This window comes from Heterodontus francisci, chromosome 38, assembly GCF_036365525.1.
Source record: "Heterodontus francisci isolate sHetFra1 chromosome 38, sHetFra1.hap1, whole genome shotgun sequence".
In the NCBI taxonomy this organism is placed as follows: Eukaryota; Metazoa; Chordata; class Chondrichthyes; order Heterodontiformes; family Heterodontidae; genus Heterodontus; species Heterodontus francisci.
The window spans coordinates 38,869,644-38,888,545 of NC_090408.1; the positions used below are offsets into that span (position 1 = coordinate 38,869,644).

Below are 18,902 nucleotides of genomic sequence, written 5' to 3' on the forward strand. Positions count from 1 at the left end.
CCAACAGCAAGTCAAAACCTCCTGACCACCATAAATCTTGACATGTCACTTCTCTGTAAATCACTCTGCTGGCCACCAAGGCTTCTGTTGTTGATTTAGCTTTAGGCATGTGACATCCAGTATAGGATTGTTTTTAAACACAAAGCTCAAGTGTCTTCCCAGTGACCCATGTAAAAAAAAAATCCATGGAATCTTTTCAGTTTTCCAAATGAACCAACATCCATAATCGTTAACACAAGTCCTCAAAACATTTTAAGAATGGAGCACCTGCATAACAATGTCATGCTGGGCTATATCATTAACCCTAAAAAAAAAAATCAGTGCGGTGCCAAACACAGCATTTGTTTCAGGAATGGCCAGAGTTTGTAAGGAAATGCTGCTCCCAAACTTTGCAAATTTTATTTTAAATATATGAAAGTTTAAAATTTAATATATGAACATAATAAAAAGCCCATTCTCAAATTTCAAAAAGGAAATTTATATTATTGAAACTTTCCTGTTAATATATTTGACATCGAAAGGACAAATAACTCAAAATAACCAGCAATGGTCAGCAGAAATTCTCTTGCACTCTCAGAAGACATATACAATTTGTTTGTGCATCTTTTATTCAAAAATTGTGTCATTAACATATTTCATAAAATCTGTTTCATTTGGCTATTTCAAAAGAGGTTAATGATGGTTAAAAGATCAGTTGTGGTATGCAACTGGGGGCCCACAAGAAGGTTTCAAGAGGACCACTGCCACCCCGCAGCTTCTCCCAACACCAACAATTTCACCATTGAATCGACTCAGAACTTACCGACTTCTAATCGCCAATCATCACAGTCATCACCTGTCATGTGACCCACCTAACCTCAAACCTCTTTCTCATGAGCTAGCAATCCATTTACAAAGTTCAACATTAAAATTAAAGTGCTGACAATATTTAAATACATTGTACACTGCTGAGATCCAATGATAAAATGTTATTTTATGGCTGTATGATGTTTGATTTATTACCATTCTCTCCTAACTTTCCTCCCTATCCCCCAAGCTCAGGATGGCATAAGCTGATGGTCGTGTTTGAATAATCGGTGCGTCTGGGGTAGAAGTTTAGTTACAGAGGGGGTTCTGCTACTGGCAGCAGCTGGTGTCAATGCTCCGATGAATACAATATTGCTTCTTCAGCAGCACTTAAAGTGTTGGTACATTTAGTACAACCTACTTCTGAGAAGCTGGATTTTCAGCACTGGTATCAATGCAAACAAAGTACTGAACCAGGATGTATACTGACCATGAGTGATTGGTGAGCCTACAACCGGGGACATAATCTCACAATAAGGGTAAGCCATTTAAGACTGAGATGAGGAGGAATTTCTTTGGTGAATCTTTGGAATTCTCTAACCCAGAGGGCTGTGGAAGCTCAATCACTGAGCATGTTCAGGACTGAAATCGATAGACTTCTGGAGACAAATGACATCAAGGGTTATGGAGATGGCATGGAAAGTGGTGTTAAGGTAGATGATCAACCATGATCTAAGTGAATGGCGGAACAGACTCGATGGGCTGAATGGCCTACTCCTGTTCCTGTGTTCCTGTGACACGGGCGTGTGCTTGTCAAGGATATCTCCACATCTTGACAGAATTGTTGCTCACCACCAGCAACAAGTTTCACATCAATAAAACAAAAATAATAAACATGTATGCTTATTTGTATAACTAATTTTTATATAGAAAAATACTTATGTTGTGGGGGGTGCAGGTCTGTGAAATTTTTATAACATGGGGTGGGTAGGGTGCTCAGAAGCAAAATGGTCATGAATACAGTAAGAACGGGGGGTGGGGAGGTGGAGGGGAGCACAGAATAAAATATAGAGCTTTGACATCATAAAGATCTTTTACAAAAACCTTCCAATCACCTGATGGCTCACAACTCTGTAGCATGAGCTACAGTTGCATGAACGCAATGAGCACTGCAAAACTGTCCAAAGATGCAGCTTTGTCATAAAAGAATATGAAAATAACAGTAGCATCTTAAAAAACAAAAAGTTGACCTAAAAATGCTTAAGTGTGCATATGCTGAGTTAGTAATTGTTGACTCGCATTGATGCTAAAACTTTTGCTTGCCCACTCTACAATCAATGTGTATTTAAATACTTTCATTTTGGCTGTGCAAATATAAGATCTCTTAAAATTATACATTAAATTACTGCAGTAACAAGCAAATCATGACCAATTTACTGATAGAAGCCAATATTCAAAGGGAAGCTCCATTGCCCTGGGCAGTTTCCAAAGATAATTACAGGACTTTGCAAAAATGAAGGTCTGAACTGAGACTAATAGCTGTCGATGTTTGATCACTTGGATTTAAATTAATTGTCACTACAAGGGATAATGAATGTCAGAATAAGACTGGCAAAGTGGAAAAAAATGCAACCTATAATTAAGTGCTCTCAATTGCAGGGTTTTTCCCCATCCTATGAATGATCACATCAATTTCTGTTAAAAAGAATAATTTTTTTTAAAAACTGCGAAATTAAAGAAAAGCCATCAACAGGATACCAAAACTTTGCTCATTTCATTTTTCTTAACCAATTTGTTCTGAAGATATATTTTCACTATGTGCACTATTGAAAAAAGTCTCAAAGTTGTCTTGTTAAATATACCACAAAAATAGTTTAAATAAGAAAACATACATGGGAGACATACTCTGGTGCAGTACAAGTAATTTGATTGAAATATTTTTGTTAACGATTTTAGAAAAAAAAAACCCAACTCATGTAATTACCTGCTAATTTAAGATCTTTATCCCTGAGCAAGACTTCGGTGGTCCTGATTAGTGGTCATTGATAGAACTATTAGTCTGAGATGCTCATATACATTACTTTTCAAATGTAGTATCCCTTTTCAATGGTCTATCCAGCTGTGCTTTAGATCTGTTTCTTAATGGTAAATGCAACCATCCAGCAATCAAAGGTGTGATCAGGATAGACTGAGAATCAAGATGAGGAGTAAGAAAGTACTGCGATAAAATTTCAGTAATGAGGGAAATTAAAAGAATTTGAATGCAGGATTATTTCAACTGAATTTCTTCAAGATAAAGTTGATTAGAGGGTGCGAGCAAAAGATATCCTACACCACTAGGTCACTCTGACATTCTTGATTTTAAGGGCATTTGCTTATTGCTCTCATCACGAATATTGTACTAAAAATTCAAATGTAACTTTTGCTAATCTACTACGGCTTTCAACTGTGCCAACAGGAATGAGACCTGCCTAAGGCCAAGGTCTGATGGTGGATTAGATCCTACATTGGCTGCAATCAACGCAGTGCCTCAAAATCAAATGCACATCAAAATCATAGCCATAAAACTCCTTGAAACATGCCATTGCAATCACTAGTTACTGGCAGGACTCAGTAATACAACAAGTACATACTTTATATTTTGTTACAACCAAGGCGGGAGTAATGCACTGTTAATTCAGTCCCACTACTCCACAGGTCACAACATATCAAGAAAGTTTTCCACCTACCAAAGAGTAGCCAAATTAGACATTATTTGTACCCCAGAATAAAGCACACCAAACTAGGTTTCTTTAAACAACAACATTAATTATTTATTAGAAAAGAAATATTAAGTCTTAAACAATAATGAGATAAATCTATAAGTGAAAAGATTTTTTCAAACTCATTCTTCCTAGCCCTCATGCACACACAAATATATTCAAAAATTAGTTAACTGGGGGAAAAGGTTTTTTTTTGGTTTACAGCTGTTTCCTAGGAATAAAAAGGGGGAAAAAAATTATTTAATCTATCACGTTCTAGTAGGATGTTTTCGGTATGGTGAGGTGTCCCAGAGTCGAATATTTGGATGCTACTCGAAGTCTCTCCAGGCAAGGTTGTTGAACAGTCTGCGATGGGTAGGAGTTCAAGTCAATTTGTCTGCAGCAGGCATCATGCAGGTCTTTCAGCAAAGGTGCAGCAACAGGTCTGCTTGAGTTCTGAAGCAGCAGTCTAGCAATAGAAGCTTTCTTGAGATTTCAGGATCTCCCAAAACACAGGAGGCAACAGGAACTACTCTTGAGGAAGGGATTTTTCAAAGACTGGAGGCAATAGGAATCTGCTACCTCTGACATATAGGTGTTTCTTCTCTGAAAATCAGTCTTCCTCAACTGAGAGAAGTAAGTCTTCTTTTTCCAGGGTCTTTTTTCTATCTCCAGGCAGATCACAGCCATATTTCAAATGCAGGATTTATTTTCAAGAGATGCAGGCTTCCTTTACAGAGAGAGGTCTTTTCTCTGATCTCCAGGCAAGTCACAGCCAGATTTCAACTGCTTGCTCCTTGTCCAGCTCACTGGTCTTTTCACAATCCAAAAGTGAAACTAACCTTCAACAATCAAGTCACATGACTATCATAAATCTTGACCTGTCATTCCCCTGTTGAGTTGTTTGAAAACAGGTGCCTTGCAGTCCGTGTATTTCACTCAGTTCAAACCCACCAAGTTTCGGCAATCAATGCCCACAGAGTAAAATGCTTTCTTCAGTTTTTTAAAACACAAAAAATTCTAAGCTTTTAACACAAAAACAAAACTCTTGTAACAATTTCTTCAGGCATTGGAGAATAAGCATACCACAGCTATTCATCCACACAAGCAGCACATGAAGTCATGAGGTAGCGGACAAGTTCTAAGATTGAGGAAGGAGGGAAGATAATATATTAAAAGTTTTGCGGAGACATATACTTCCCATAAATCTCTCACTTAATTCTAGTTATATTTTAGCTGTCACACTTTAGCAGTAACATGGGAGATTTAATATATATATATATTATATATAAAAAATAACACTAGCAGATCCCCCAATGCTGCTCATGGTGAGATGGAAGATATGCTGTAGTACAGCAATAGGATGTTATAAACAAAGTGTGATCATGAAAATGTTACAGGATGTAAGCATGACATGTACATGTGCTATACACAAGACTCTTAATGCATCACTAATATATCTTCTGTAGCCTTGCTCAGTTGGAGATCATTTTTTTAAAGCTGTGTATGTTGCAATGGACTAAATGGCAGATGGACTTGGATGACTTGTAACACCTCTGAGAAGACTGAATTACAAGTGGCAGTGTTACCCATTAAATTTAATAGAAGTAGGGGTTAATGCAACACTTTGGGTATTCCCAACATAAAATAATTAGTATGCTGTGATAACAGAAAATAGATATGTCTCAAGAATTTTTATATCATTGTATCATGGAACGATACAGCACAGAAGGAGGCCATTCAACTCATCCTGCCTGTGCCAGCTCTTTGAAAGAAATATCTAATTAGTCCACTCCCCTGTTCCTTCCTACAAATTCTTTCCCTTCAAATATTTATCTGATTTCCTTTTGAAAGTTACTGCTGAATCTACTTCCACAACCCTTTCTGGCAGTGCACTCCCAATGATAACAACTTGTGACACTTTTTTTTTCATGTCATCTCTACTTCTTTTGCCAATTACCTCAAATCTGTGTCCTCTGGTTACAGACCCTTCTGCCACTGTAAACAGTTTTTCCTTTTCCAATTTATCAAAACCCTTCGTGATTTTGAACACCACTATCAAATCTCCCCTTCACCTTCTTTGTTCTCACGGGAACAATTCCAGCTTCTCATGTCTGTCCACATAACTGAATTCTGGTACCATGTGACTGGAACTATTATAATGAATTTCCTTTGTACCCTCTCCAAAGCCTTGACATCCTTCCAAAAGTGTAGTGCCCTCAATCGGCTACCATGCTCCACCTGGGGCCTAACCAGTGTTTTATAAAAAGTTTAACCTAATTTCCTTCCTTTTGTACTCTATGCCTCTATTTATGAAGCCAGGGATCCCATATATGGATTAGCAAGCTGCCTGCATTTATCAAAATCTTGATTGAAATATGCTGGATTGAAATTAGGTTTTGCAATATTGATAATGTTCATAAGTAATCCCTTTTCCCCCTGTTTTAACAAAGGTGTTAGCCTAAATGTACTAGTGTCTTCATTTAAGCAGAGGAATTTCATGGTTTCATCTTTGTTCTGAATACCACACATCCCAATTTCAATGCCGCACTTCTCAGCTAACAGGTTATGTTTATACAGGACTGTATTTCCTGTGAAATGCCTGCTCCGGTTAAGCATGTCAGGGAAGCATTTTACAGAATATTCCTTTCTTGCTACTTTAAACTCTGATTATGCACCTCCAACATGAAATGAAATGGTACGTGAGTCCATGATGCAGCACAGCACCATCATTTCCCAAGAACAAGCTTGAGAGGTCAAATGGCATTTCTGGCTTTCTGCCACACTGCCAGTAGAGAGGAGCGCTGGAAGGTAGTATGGGTTGGAGAATCCAGGTTATAGCATTGCAATCCTATTGCCAACATTCGTTCGCTTTGCGTTTTCCCACTGGGAAGTCTGGATTGCTGAAATAGGCCTTATTTTTCCTTTCCAAATGACACCATAAAAGAGCTTTTCTGCTGATGAGCCTACATTTGTTTAATCCAAGAGAGTTATCCATATCATGAAGATCTTCTCGAGGACTGAGAGTTCACTGACTGTATGAACAACCCATATCTTGATCCTGCAATTTTTACAAGGTTTGCCAAATGCCCAAATTATACCACAGCTTTTTGTAGGTTATTAAAAACCTACTTGAAGGTGTAATTTATGCACCTGATCTTATGGCACATTAAATGTTATAAATAGTATGAGGATTAAATCTTAACCAGCCCACACAGAGAGATGTTTGGACCGCAAGTCCATATTACTGGAGTATTAAAATATACACAAGAGCACAGAGCCTGCTATATATTACACTTTTGGAGGAGGAGGATAAAAAGAAAGAAGAAACATGCATTTATATAGCACCTTTCAAGGTGCATCACAAAGTGCTTTACAGCCAATGAATTACTTTAGAAGTGCAGTCACTATTGTAACATAGGAAATGCAGCAGCCAATTTGCAAACAGCAAGATCCCAAGAACAATGTGAATGACCAGATAATTTATTTCATTGCTGTTGGTTGAGGGATGAGTATTGGCTAGGATAACAAAACGAATACTGCGTACGGTTGACTTTTTCTTAATTTTCCCTCCATACCCATCGGCTCTCTGGCTAATGGGAAAGGTCTTTATAAATATTACTCCACAGTTGGCCAGAACAAAGTGTGACTGAGTGGCCTAGGATAACTAGGCCTCTGACTGTGACTTCCATCTGCTCAGCACTTCCCCATGCAGCACGGTTGGGTGATTGGGAACATGCAGAGTGGCAAATCATAAGCACAAACATACATTCTAACACTCTGCAATGTAGAACCCTTCAAGTGCATTTCACCTTGTAAAGCCAACCAATGAAAGATTATACTATCTATTTAGGCTCCAATGATCAGTTGCACTTATACCCGCTGTTATGCTTCTTTCAGTAAATGAAGAGTTCAGACCTAGTCATAAAAGGTTTTAAAAACAAACTCCATTAGAATGTTCCCAACCAGCCCAAAAATTATAGAAGTGTTACATCTAATTACTTTTACAAGACCTACCTGTAATCTTTAGCCAGCTAACCGTGTCTACAATTCCAAACATCCCTTAGGCTGTGATAATATGCAAATTGCAATTTGTGTCTGTCATCTAAGATTCTTCAGTATGTATATGTGTTACTATATGTATATACAAAATAGCTTAATTTCTGGTGTCATGATCTTTTTCTGAATTTATTCTGTTCAAAATGCACTTAATGCATATTTTCCAAAAATAATGTTGAGATATTAATTTTAAAAATATTTAAACTTACTGCAACAGAGATTCTTCCCAGTACGTGCTCAGGGATTTTTCTATATACATCCAAAGAACCTCCTAAAGGAAATTATAATAGAGTAGAAAAACATGAATACATATCAAATTAAATGAAGATTATTACAATCATTAACTATAATCTATAAAATACTTTTGTGCTCTTTTGACTGAATATACTGGAGGACCCAATCTGGTTCAAGGTCAAATATAACATCCAATTACTTAAGGCACTTATAATACTCATTTTAAAAACACTACAGATGCAGTGTTAAAAAGAATATAGTAATTAGGTTTTAAACTCCAAATTACAGCTAACAAATTGACATTCGCAAAACTTTAAGAAATATTGTTTTATTTATACTTTTAAATTGCAAAGAAAAAATAAATTACTACATCATTATCCTTTGAATAAAAGCATACACAACTTACCATGGATGTGCTGCCAATCAACTTAGTAGTTACGGATAACATGAAAAATTGCACCATTAAAATTCTGTCTGACTAGGCAGGACATTTTCATCAATGGAGAAATAAGCACGAGATAAGTGACCCATTACGAACAGAATTCCTATATGCTTGGCTGGTGGGAAAATACTTGTGTTACTCTAAATATCTACTTCACTCAATGAAGGGATTAAAAAGCTTCAAGTTAAAATTACAAACTGCATTACCAAACCAACCATCCTAGTAGGAATTTAATAAATCATCAGTGCAGAAAATGTGGCGGATATCACATCTTAAACTAAAGCTGATTTCACATTAGTCTTTAGCTACCGACTCCTGCAGCATGAGTCACTGCAAGATAATCTTAACAGAATTTTTTTTCGAAGACTTACAACCCTGGAAGACTTTAATTTTCTTACCAGGTCTTTACGATTGCCACTAGTATTTCTGGGGCCAGTAAACATGCTATTGGTGATAGTACCATCTTTTGAAGGTGATGTTATGCTCAATACTTCACGTATGTGTCAGCACCTGTGGAACTATACCCCTAAGAAGAGTCAATGTCTATGGAACCAAATCACCAGTATGTACAGCACCTGTGGAACCATACCCCCATCATAGAGTCATATAGAGAGATACAGCACTGAAACAGGCCCTACGGCCCACTGAGTCTGTGCCAACCATCAACCACCCATTTATACTAATCCTACATTAATCCCATATTCCCTACCACATCCCCATCTTCCCTCAATTCTCCTACCACCTACCTACACTAGGGGCAATTTACAATGGCCAATTTACCGATCAACCTGCAAGTCTTTGGCTGTGGGAGGAAACCGGAGCACCCGGCGGAAACCCACGCGGTCACAGGGAGAACTTGCAAACTCCGCACAGGCAGTACCCAGAACTGAACCCGGGTCGCTGGAGCTGTGAGGCTGCGGTGCTAACCACTGCGCCACTGTGTTGCCCAGTGTCTGTGAAATCACAGCCCGAGTATGGTTTACTGCCTGCGGAACCATATCCCCAAGCGTGGGTTACTGCCTGTGGAACCATATCCATACCAGATTAGATGAATGCCTGTGGAACCCTAGCCCCAGCACAGGGCAATGCCTTCTCAACATAATAGTAAACACCGAGAAAATAGCACTCAAAGAAAATACTTTATGGCTTTACATAGACACAAATACACAAACAGCCAATGGAAGAATGGATAAAGCCAAACAATTTAACTGTTTAACCTGTATTCATTTGATATGACAATGCATTGACAAGCCAGTTGTACTGATCATTTATGAAAATAATTTAACATTTTTTGGTATTCAATATTTCACTTTTCTGTTTTGTATACTAAGCACAGAAATTCATGTAGCCCGAACCAACTGTCTGCTTTGAATCCATTGCAACTGCATAACATTCTGTCAAGACACCCACAAATCCTCTAAGCTATACTCCAAATTGAAATGTTGCCTATTTGCCACCTAAATCAGGTTTCAGCTAATAATTCAAGAGCCATCAAATCTAACTATATTCACTGATAAATCCACAGCAGCCCCGCAGCTTAAGTGTAACAAGTTACTGCTGATAAAGTGAAAGATTTTTCTGCAGTAGGTCTCAATACAGACTCTGGGGTTAGATTTTTTTTTCTTCTCCAAAACATTCTAAGCTGTCAAGTGTCCTCATTTATTCCAGTTTCAATTTACATACCCTAACAGAAAGGAACATATCATGGAAGTAGCCAGATTTGCAGATGCCCAGCAGCTTGCAGCATATGGGCAAAATAAACCCTGACAGCTCATCAATTCAGTTTCTTACAAAAATTTTGATGTATAAAATAACCTTCAAACTCACCATCCATGAATTCTGTACATATTGATATCCTGTTTTCCACAAAAAATGCGCCATAAAATCCTATTATATACGACGAATCACACTAAACATTTGAATAACCAAAAAAAGGATGTTTAAAGAAACAGTCTCACAATTTAAACAATTCAAACAAAGCTAAAATTAGCAGTCAAATGCTGGAAAGTTACCTTATAAAGAATTTCTAACTCTGACATAATTTGCTTTTGAAGCTCCAATGTGATGTCTAAGGGAATGACCTGCAATAAAATAAAACAAAATGTTAGACATAAGCTAATTGGCTAAATATTGCCACTTTATACATTATGTACATACACAGGCTGCTGCACATGTCGATAATCAACAGTGGATTATTTCTACATAAATTGGAAGCACTGAATTATTTTTCGGATTGAGAAACCACAGTGAAAAACTAAGGTCTATCTTGCAGGACACCATCAAGGTTGTAAAAAGTAATAGAAAAGATAAATCAACTCAAGAGGCAATAGTTGAGGGTCACCAAGAACATAAAAACATAAGAAATCGGAGGAATAGGCCATTCAGCCCTTCGAGCCCGCTCCACCATTCAAACAGATCATGGCTGAACTTCTACTTCAACACCATTTTCCTGCGCAATCCCCATAACCCTTGATGTTTTTAATGTGTAGAAATCTATCGATCTCAGTCTTGAACAACGACTGAGCATCCACAGCCCTCTGGGGCAGAGAATTCCAAAGATTCATCACCCTCTGAATGAAGAAATTCCTCCTCATCTCAGTCCTAAATAGCCTGCCCTAAATAGCCTGCCCCTTATTCTGAGACTGTGTCTCCTGTTTCTAGACTCTCCAGCCAGGGGAAACATCCTTCCTGAATCTACCCTGTCAAGCCCTGTAAGAATTTTGCATGTTTGAATGTGATCATCTCTCATTCTTCTAAACTTCAGAGATTAAAGGCCCAGTCTATTTAATCTTTCCTCACTGGACAATCCCTCCATCACAGGAATTAGTTTGATGAACCTTTGCTGAGAGAGTGTGAAAGGGGGAGAGAGAGAGTGAGAGAGAGAGAGAGAGAGAGAAAGGGGGAGGGAGAGAGAGAGAGAAAGGGGGGGGGAGAGAGAGACAGAAAGGGGGGGGGAAGAGAGAGACAGAAAGGGGGGGGAAGAGAGAGAGAGAGAGGGAAAGGGGAAAAGAGAGAGAGGGAAAGGGGAAAAGAGAGAGGGAAAAGAGAAAAGAGAGAGAGAGGGAAAGGGGAAAAGAGAGAGAGAGAGGGAAAGGGGAAAAGAGAGAGAGAGGGAAAGGGGAAAAGAGAGAGAGAGGGAAAGGGGAAAAGAGAGAGAGAGGGAAAGGGGAAAAGAGAGAGAGAGGGAAAGGGGAAAAGAGAGAGAGAGGGAAAGGGGAAACGAGAGAGAGGGAAAGGGGAAAAGAGAGAGAGAGGGAAAGGGGAAAGAGAGAGAGAGGGAAAGGGGAAAGAGAGAGAGAGGGAAAGGGGAAAGAGAGAGAGAGGGAAAGGGGAAAGAGAGAGAGAGGGAAAGGGGAAAAGAGAGAGGGGAAAAGCAGAAAAGTGAGAGAGGGGGAAGGGGGAAAAGAGAGAGAGAGAGAGGGGAAAAGAGAGAGGGAGAAGGGAAAAAAGGGAGAGGGGCCAGAGGCAGAGAGAGAGGGAACAGAGAGAGATGGGCAGAGAGAGAGAGAGAGAGGGGGCAGAGAGAGAGCGAGAGAGAGAGAGGGGGGGCAGAGAGAGAGATATGGGGGGATAGAATGAGAGAGAGAGATGGGGGGACAGAGAGTGGGAGAGAGAGATGGGGGGACAGAGAGTGAGAGAGAGAGATGGGGGGGACAGGGAGAGAGAGAGATGGGGGGGGACAGAGAGAGAGAGATGGGGGGGAGAGAGAGAGCGAGAGATATGGGGGGGACAGAGACAGAGAGAGAGATGGGGGGGGTGGGACAGAGAGAGAGAGAGAGAGAGAGAGAGAGAGAGAGGGGGCAGCGAGAGAGTGATCAAGATCACTCCTGACAGAATGACATTTATCCAGAATACTCCGCATCGCTGCAACAAGTGTGCAGGCAAACATTGACTACTTGTGCAACCAAAAAAATGCTAGGTATCTCACTAAATCTGTGTCCAATATAGTGACCAGAAAGTAAGTCAATAAATTAGTCTTCTCATTTAAAACTTCTTCACAAAAATGCACCTTTTTTGTTGTTTTGATTAATAGTAAATTTTAATGTCTTTACCTTTCAGAAGTTGTCTCACCAGCCCCCCATGTAAGACAAAAATTGTAATGTGCACCCCCCCCCACCACGCAAAAAGGTTGGACAACTCTGCTCTATGGCAAGTATAGGTTTCCTTAGGTAAGGAGACCAAAATTGCACACAATACTCCAGGTGCGGTCTCACCAAGGCTCTACATAACTGCAGTAAGACATCTTTACTCCTATACTCAAATCCTCTTGTAATAAAGGTCAACATACCATTTGCCTTCTTAATTGCTTGCTGTACCTGCATGTTAACTTTCAGGGACTCATGAACAAGGACACCCAAGTCCCTTTGAAGTTCAACACTTTCCAGCCTCTCGCGATTTAAGAAGTACTCTGTATTTCTGTTTTTCCTACCAAAGTGGATAACCTCACATTTCTCCACATTGTATTCCATCTGCCAAATTTTTGCCCACTTGGTTAGCCTCTCCAAATCCCCTTGAAGCATCTTTGCATCCTCTATACAAATCACACTTCCACTTAGTTTTGTGTCATCTGCAAACTTGGAAATATTACATTTAATCCCCACATCCAAATCATTGATATAGATTGTGAATAGCTGGGGCCCAAGCACTGATCCTTGCGGTACCCCATTAGTCACAGCCTGCCAACCTGAAAATGATCCATTTATTCCTACTGTTTTCTGTCCGTTAACTAGTTCGCAAACCATTCCAGTATATTCCCCCAAATCCCACGTACTCTAAGTTTGTTTACTAACCTCCTGTGTAGGACCTTATCAAAAGCTTTCTGAAAATCTAAATATACCACATCCACCGGTTCCCCTTTTCTATTCTGTTACATCCTCAAGAAACTCCAACAGGTTTGTTGAACATGATTTCCCTTTCATGAATCCATGTTGACTCTGTCTAATCCTACCTTTATTTTCTAAGTGTCCTGTTATCGTATCCTTTGTTATAGATTCCAGCATTTTACCTATGACTCATATTAGACTAACAGCTCTATACAGTCCCGTTTTCTCTCTCCCTACTTTCTTAAATAATGGGGTTACAATTGCCATCTTCCAAGCTGCAGGAACCAGAGTCAATAGATTTTTGAAAGATGACCACCAATGCATCTACTATCTCTACAGCCACCTCTTTCAACACTCTGGGATGTAGATAATCAGGTCCAGAGGATTTATCCACTTTAAGCCCCATTAATTTCTCCAGTACTTTTTTTTTTACTAATATTAATATTTTGCAGTTCCTCGTTTACACTCGTCCCTTGATTCTCCATTATTGCTGGGAGGTTTTTAATATATTCCTCTGCGAATTGTATCAGCGCGCTGCGCTCTGCGGCGGCATGCTTTGAAGTTGGCAGCCTTCTGACACGGAAGCGCTGCTGCAGAGCCCTTGTGATATTACGCGCAGTGGCTCATTTAAATGGAGGGGAGGGAACGGATGCCCCGATGACGTAGGGGGGCAGCCACCACATTCCCAGCAACGGCGTCCGGTACCATCGTGCAGACGCCATTTTTAAAGGGCTTCAAGGTCTTAGATGAAATTTTAATGTTTAAAGGGACCGATTTGTTAATGATTTTAAATAAAGATCTGTTCACACCTGCAAACCCGTCTCCCATCCCCCCCCACCAATGAATAAGCAATTAGTTTTTTGCCCTACCCTCCCCAAAAAAGTGAGTTATCACTCAAGATGTTTCTCCCTCGAACTTTATTCCCTTTGAGCCTAAACCCCTTCCCACCATCCCCCAGCCAAGAAGAAATGTTTTTGCCACTCCCCCCACCCCGCCTTGATAATTTCAGTCCTTCCCCCCTCTCCCCTAGTGTCTCGCCTCGGAATGCCGCATGGAGTTCCGAAGGTGCACGGGTTGTGGCTGGCGGCCGTAAAATCAACATGGGACGGCCGCCGGAAGCAGGTAGGGCAATTTGCATTTGATTTAAATAAAGCTGATTATTTAAATGAAGGCCTCGCTGCCACCGATAATAGCAGGGCCTTCTCCGCGTTGTGGGCTGTGGCGGGCTGCTCCCGCAGTATTTTACAAGCCTCCCCGCCACAATCCACAACATCGAGGGGCTGGTAAAATCCAGCCCAAAGTATTTGTTTAGTTTCTCTGCCATTTCCTATTCTCCATTATAAATTCTCTTGACTCTGCTTGTAATGCACCCACATTTGTTTCTGCTAATCTTTTCTTTTTTACATACCTGTAGAAGATTTTTTTCTATTTTTTTGGGGGTTGTGGGCGTCGCTGACTAGGCCAGCATTTATTGCCCATCCCTAATTGCCCTTGAGAAGGTGGTGCTGAGCTGCATTCTTGAACCGCTACAATCCATGTGTTGTAGATACACCCACCCTGCTGTTAGGAAAGGAGTTCCAGGATTTTCAACAGTGAAGAAACAGCAACATAGTTCCAAGTCAGGATGGTGTGTGGCTTGGAGGGGAACTTGCAGATGGCGGTGTTCCTATGCATCTGCTGCCCTTGTCCTTCGAGGTGGTAGAGGTCGCGGGTTTGGAAGGTGCTATCTAAGGAATCTTGGTGCATTGCTGCAGTGTATCTTGTAGATGGTACACACTGCTGCCGCTGTGCGTCAGTGGTGGAGGGAGTGAATGTTTGTGGATGGGGGTGCCAATCAAGTGGGCTGCTTTGTCCTGGATGGTGTCGAGCTTCTTGAGTGTTGTTGGAGCTGCACCAATCCAGGCAAGTGGAGAGTATTCCATCACACTCTTGACTTGCGCCTTGTAGTTGGTGGACATACTTTGGGGAGGCAGGAGGTGAGTTATTCACTGCAGGAATCCTAGCCTCTGACCTGTTCTTGTAGCCACGGTATTTATATGGCTACTCCAGTTCAGTTTCTGGTCACTGGTAATCCCCAGCATGTTGATAGTGGGGGATTCAGCAATTGTAATGCCACTGATTGTCAAGGGGAGATGGTTAGATTCTCTCTTGTTGGAGATGGTCATTGCCTGGCACTTGTGTGGCATGAATATTACTTACCACTTATCAGCCCAAGCCTGGGTATTGTCCAGGTCTTGCTGCATTTCTACAAGGACTGCTTCAGTATCTGAGGACTGGCGAATGGTGCTGAACACTGTGCAATCATCAGCGAACATCCCCACTTCTGACCTAATGATTGAAGGAAGGTCATTGATGAAGCAGCTGAAGATGGTTGGGCCTCGGACACCATCCTGAGGAATCCTGTAGCGATGTCCTGGGACGGAGATGATTGACCTCCAACAACCACAACCATCTTCCTTTGCGCTAGGTACAACCCCAACCAGTGGAGAGTATGCCTCCAATTCCCTTTGACTCCAGTTTTGCTAGGGTTCCTTGATGCCATACTCGGTCAAATGCTGCCTTGATGTCAAGGGCAGTCACTCTCACCTCACCTCTTGAGTTCAGCTCTTTTGTCCATGTTTTAACCAAGGCTGTAATGAGGCCAGGAGCTGAGTGGCCCTGGTCGAACCCAAACTGAGCGTCAATGAGCTGGTTAATGCTAAGAAAGTGCCGCTTGATAGCATCATCGACGACACCTTACAGTCCGTTTTTATGTTTCTCGCTAGTTTATTCTCATTCTATTTTCACTTTCTTAATCTTTACCTTGGTCCTCCTTTGCAGAATTCTAAAACGCTCCCAATCCTCAGGCTTATCATTTTTTTGTCAACTTTATACGCCTCTTCCTTTGATCCAATACAATCCTGGATTTCTTTCGTTAGCCACAGTTGGAACACTTTTCTTGCTTGGTTTTTGTGCATTAAAGGAATGTATTTTTGTTGTAAACTATGTATTAGTTCTTCAAATGTTAGCCATTGCCTGTCTATCATCATACCTTTTAATGTAGTTTCCCAATCCACATAGCCAATTTGCCCCTCATACCTACATAGTTTCCTTTGCTTAGATTTAAGACCCTAGTTTCTGATTTAAATACATCACCTACAAACTTAATGTAAAATTCTTTCATATTATGGTCACTCTTTCCTAAAGGCTCCTATATAAGATTATTAATTAGTCCTTTTTCATTGTACAATACTAAATCTAAAATAGCCTATTCCCTAGTTGGTTCCTCAATGTACTGCTCGAGAAAACCATCTCGCATACATTCCAAGAATTTGTCCTCCACAACATTAGTACTAATTGGGTTTACCCAGTCTTCCTGAATGTCACGTACCCTTGGATATTCAGGCCCCAGCTTTGGTTTCCATGTAGCCACGTCTCTGTAATGGCCGTCAGGTCATACATATGAATTTCTATTTGAGCTGACAATTTATCTGTTTTACTGCAAATGCTGCAGGCATTCAGATACAGATGCCTTAATTCAGTTTTTTTTTTACTGTTTTTGTAAACTTTGGCCCTCTCCGCTGGCACACTCTTAAGTTTACAAGTACTGTCCCTTCCTGCCATATTCTGATTATCATTACCTTTAATGCTATCTTGATCTACTGCCGTGTAATTTCCCTTTAATTTACTCAATTTTCCCCTCCATAATCCCTTCCCTCCTCTATTAGGATTTTTTTTTAAAGAGATAAAGCACTGAAACAGGCCCTTCGGCCCACCGAGTCTGTGCTGACCATTAACCACCCATTTATACTAACTCTACACTAATCCCATATTCCTACCACATCCTCACCTGTCCCTATATTCCCCTACCACCTACCTATACTAGGGGCAATTTATAATGGCCAATTTACCTATCAACCTGCAAGTCTTTTTTTGGCTGTGGGAGGAAACCGGAGCACCCGGAGGAAACCCACGCAGACACAGGGAGAACTTGCAAACTCCACACAGGCAGTACCCAGAATTGAACCCGGGTCGCTGGAGCTGTGAGGCTGCGGTGCTAACCACTGCGCCACTGTGCCGCCCATATTTTTTTTAAAGCTTAAAACCCTCTCTATTTCCCTCATTCTACGATGCGCTAGAACACTGGTCCCAGCACAGCTCAGGTGAAGTCCGGTACAGCCCCCTTCTTTCCCCAGTACTGGTGCCAGTGCCCCACAAAGCGGTACCCATTTCTCTTACACCAGTCTTGGAGCCATGCATTCATCTCTCTAATCTTATTTACCCTATGACAATTTCCACGTGGCTCTTTAAAACAGCTTCAAAGAATAATGAACATGTATTAAAATATTTTAAAAGAGTTTGTGCCTGGCTCAAATCAACATTTATAAAATTACCACTCCTGCACGTAACGCAGTTTTGGATTACACCACACTGCACTCAGCGACACCACATAGTTCGAAGCCTAATCCAGGCATTATTAGCTTTGAGGTTCTGCTTTTTAATTTACTGCCTAGCTCCTCACACTCCCTATGCAGATCCTCTTTCCTACTCCTATCTATGTCGTTGGTACCTACATAGACCATGACAACTGGATCCTCCCCCTCCCACTGCAAGTTCCTCTCCAGCCCTGAGCAGATGTCCCAAATCCTAGCACTGGGCAGGCAACACAGCCTTCTGGATTCTTGCTCTCAACTGCAGAGAACAGCATCTATCCCCCTGACTGTACTGTCCGTTACTACAACTACATTCCTTTTAACTCCCCCCACTTGAATGGCTTCCTGTACCATGGTGCTATGGTTAATCTACTCATGCACACTACAGCCCTCGCTCTTGTCCAAACAAGCTGCAAGAACCTCAAACTGGTTGCTCAATTTTAAGGGCTGAGGCTCCTCCACTCCCACCTTCTCTTTCCTCTTACCTGCCTGACTTGCAGTCACACCCTCCTGTCCCTGACCAAATCAGATGACTCTAACCTAAGGGGCATGACTGTCTTCAGGAACCAACTGTCCAAGTAACTTTCCCCTTCCCTGATGCCTCGCAATGTCTGTAGCTCAGCCTCCAGCTCATTAACTCTGTGTTGAAGCTCCTTAAGCCGCAGACACTTACTACAGACGTGGTTGCCACATGCTACAGCTGCGACACACATCACCTGTCCTGCCATCTTTATTGTGCTAATTAAATTTATTTTTCTGAACTTATATTTCCCCATTTCGCCAAGCTCCCTCACCAAACCCCCGACTTCACACTCTGTGCACTCAATGCAGCTTGGGTTTTAAAAGGCTATAGATTTATAGAGGAAGGTAAGGAATTCCAAAGTGTTTTTTCTTCTAAATTTCTAAGCTACTCTCCTGGAGGTAGTTGGACCTAATTGGTAACATTCACACCTCTGGATCAGAAAGTTGTTGGTTCAAGCCACACACCAGATTACAACATACAACCTAGGCTAACACACAATTGAAGTACTGAGGAAGTGCAATATGGGCAGATGTGTCATCTTTCACAACCGATGCTGAAGTTCCCATGGCACTATTCAAAGTCCCGGTCAAGATTCCTCATTCTACTTGAAGAGAAGGCTGAGGGAGATTTGATAGATGTATTCAAAATCATAAGGGGTCTAGACAGAGTAGATAGGGAAAAACTGTTCCCACTCTTGAAAGGATCAAAAACGAGAGGGCAGAGATTTACGGTACTTGGCAAAAGAAGCAATGGTGACATAAGGAAAAAAATTTTATGCAACAAGTGGCTAGGATCTGGAATGTACTGCCAGACAGTGTGGTGGAGGCATATCCAATCAAGGCATCCAAAAGGGAATTAGATAGTTATTTGAAAAGGAAGAAT

General features: G+C 41.0%; 1 protein-coding gene across 12 annotated transcripts in view; it reads right to left on the reverse strand.

The window, feature by feature from the left end:
* The window catches only part of map2k5 (mitogen-activated protein kinase kinase 5), a 352,983-nt gene that overhangs the window by 187,856 nt on the left and 146,225 nt on the right, over positions 1-18,902 (reverse strand). For all 12 annotated transcript variants that reach the window (XM_068018166.1, XM_068018162.1, XM_068018165.1 and 9 more), the window contains 3 exons: positions 10,275-10,343; positions 10,090-10,171; positions 7,796-7,857 (listed from right to left, as the gene is read on the reverse strand). In XM_068018166.1, the coding sequence (XP_067874267.1) occupies positions 7,796-7,857; positions 10,090-10,171; positions 10,275-10,343 (213 nt within the window). The remainder of the gene's footprint in view (positions 1-7,795; positions 7,858-10,089; positions 10,172-10,274; positions 10,344-18,902) is intronic.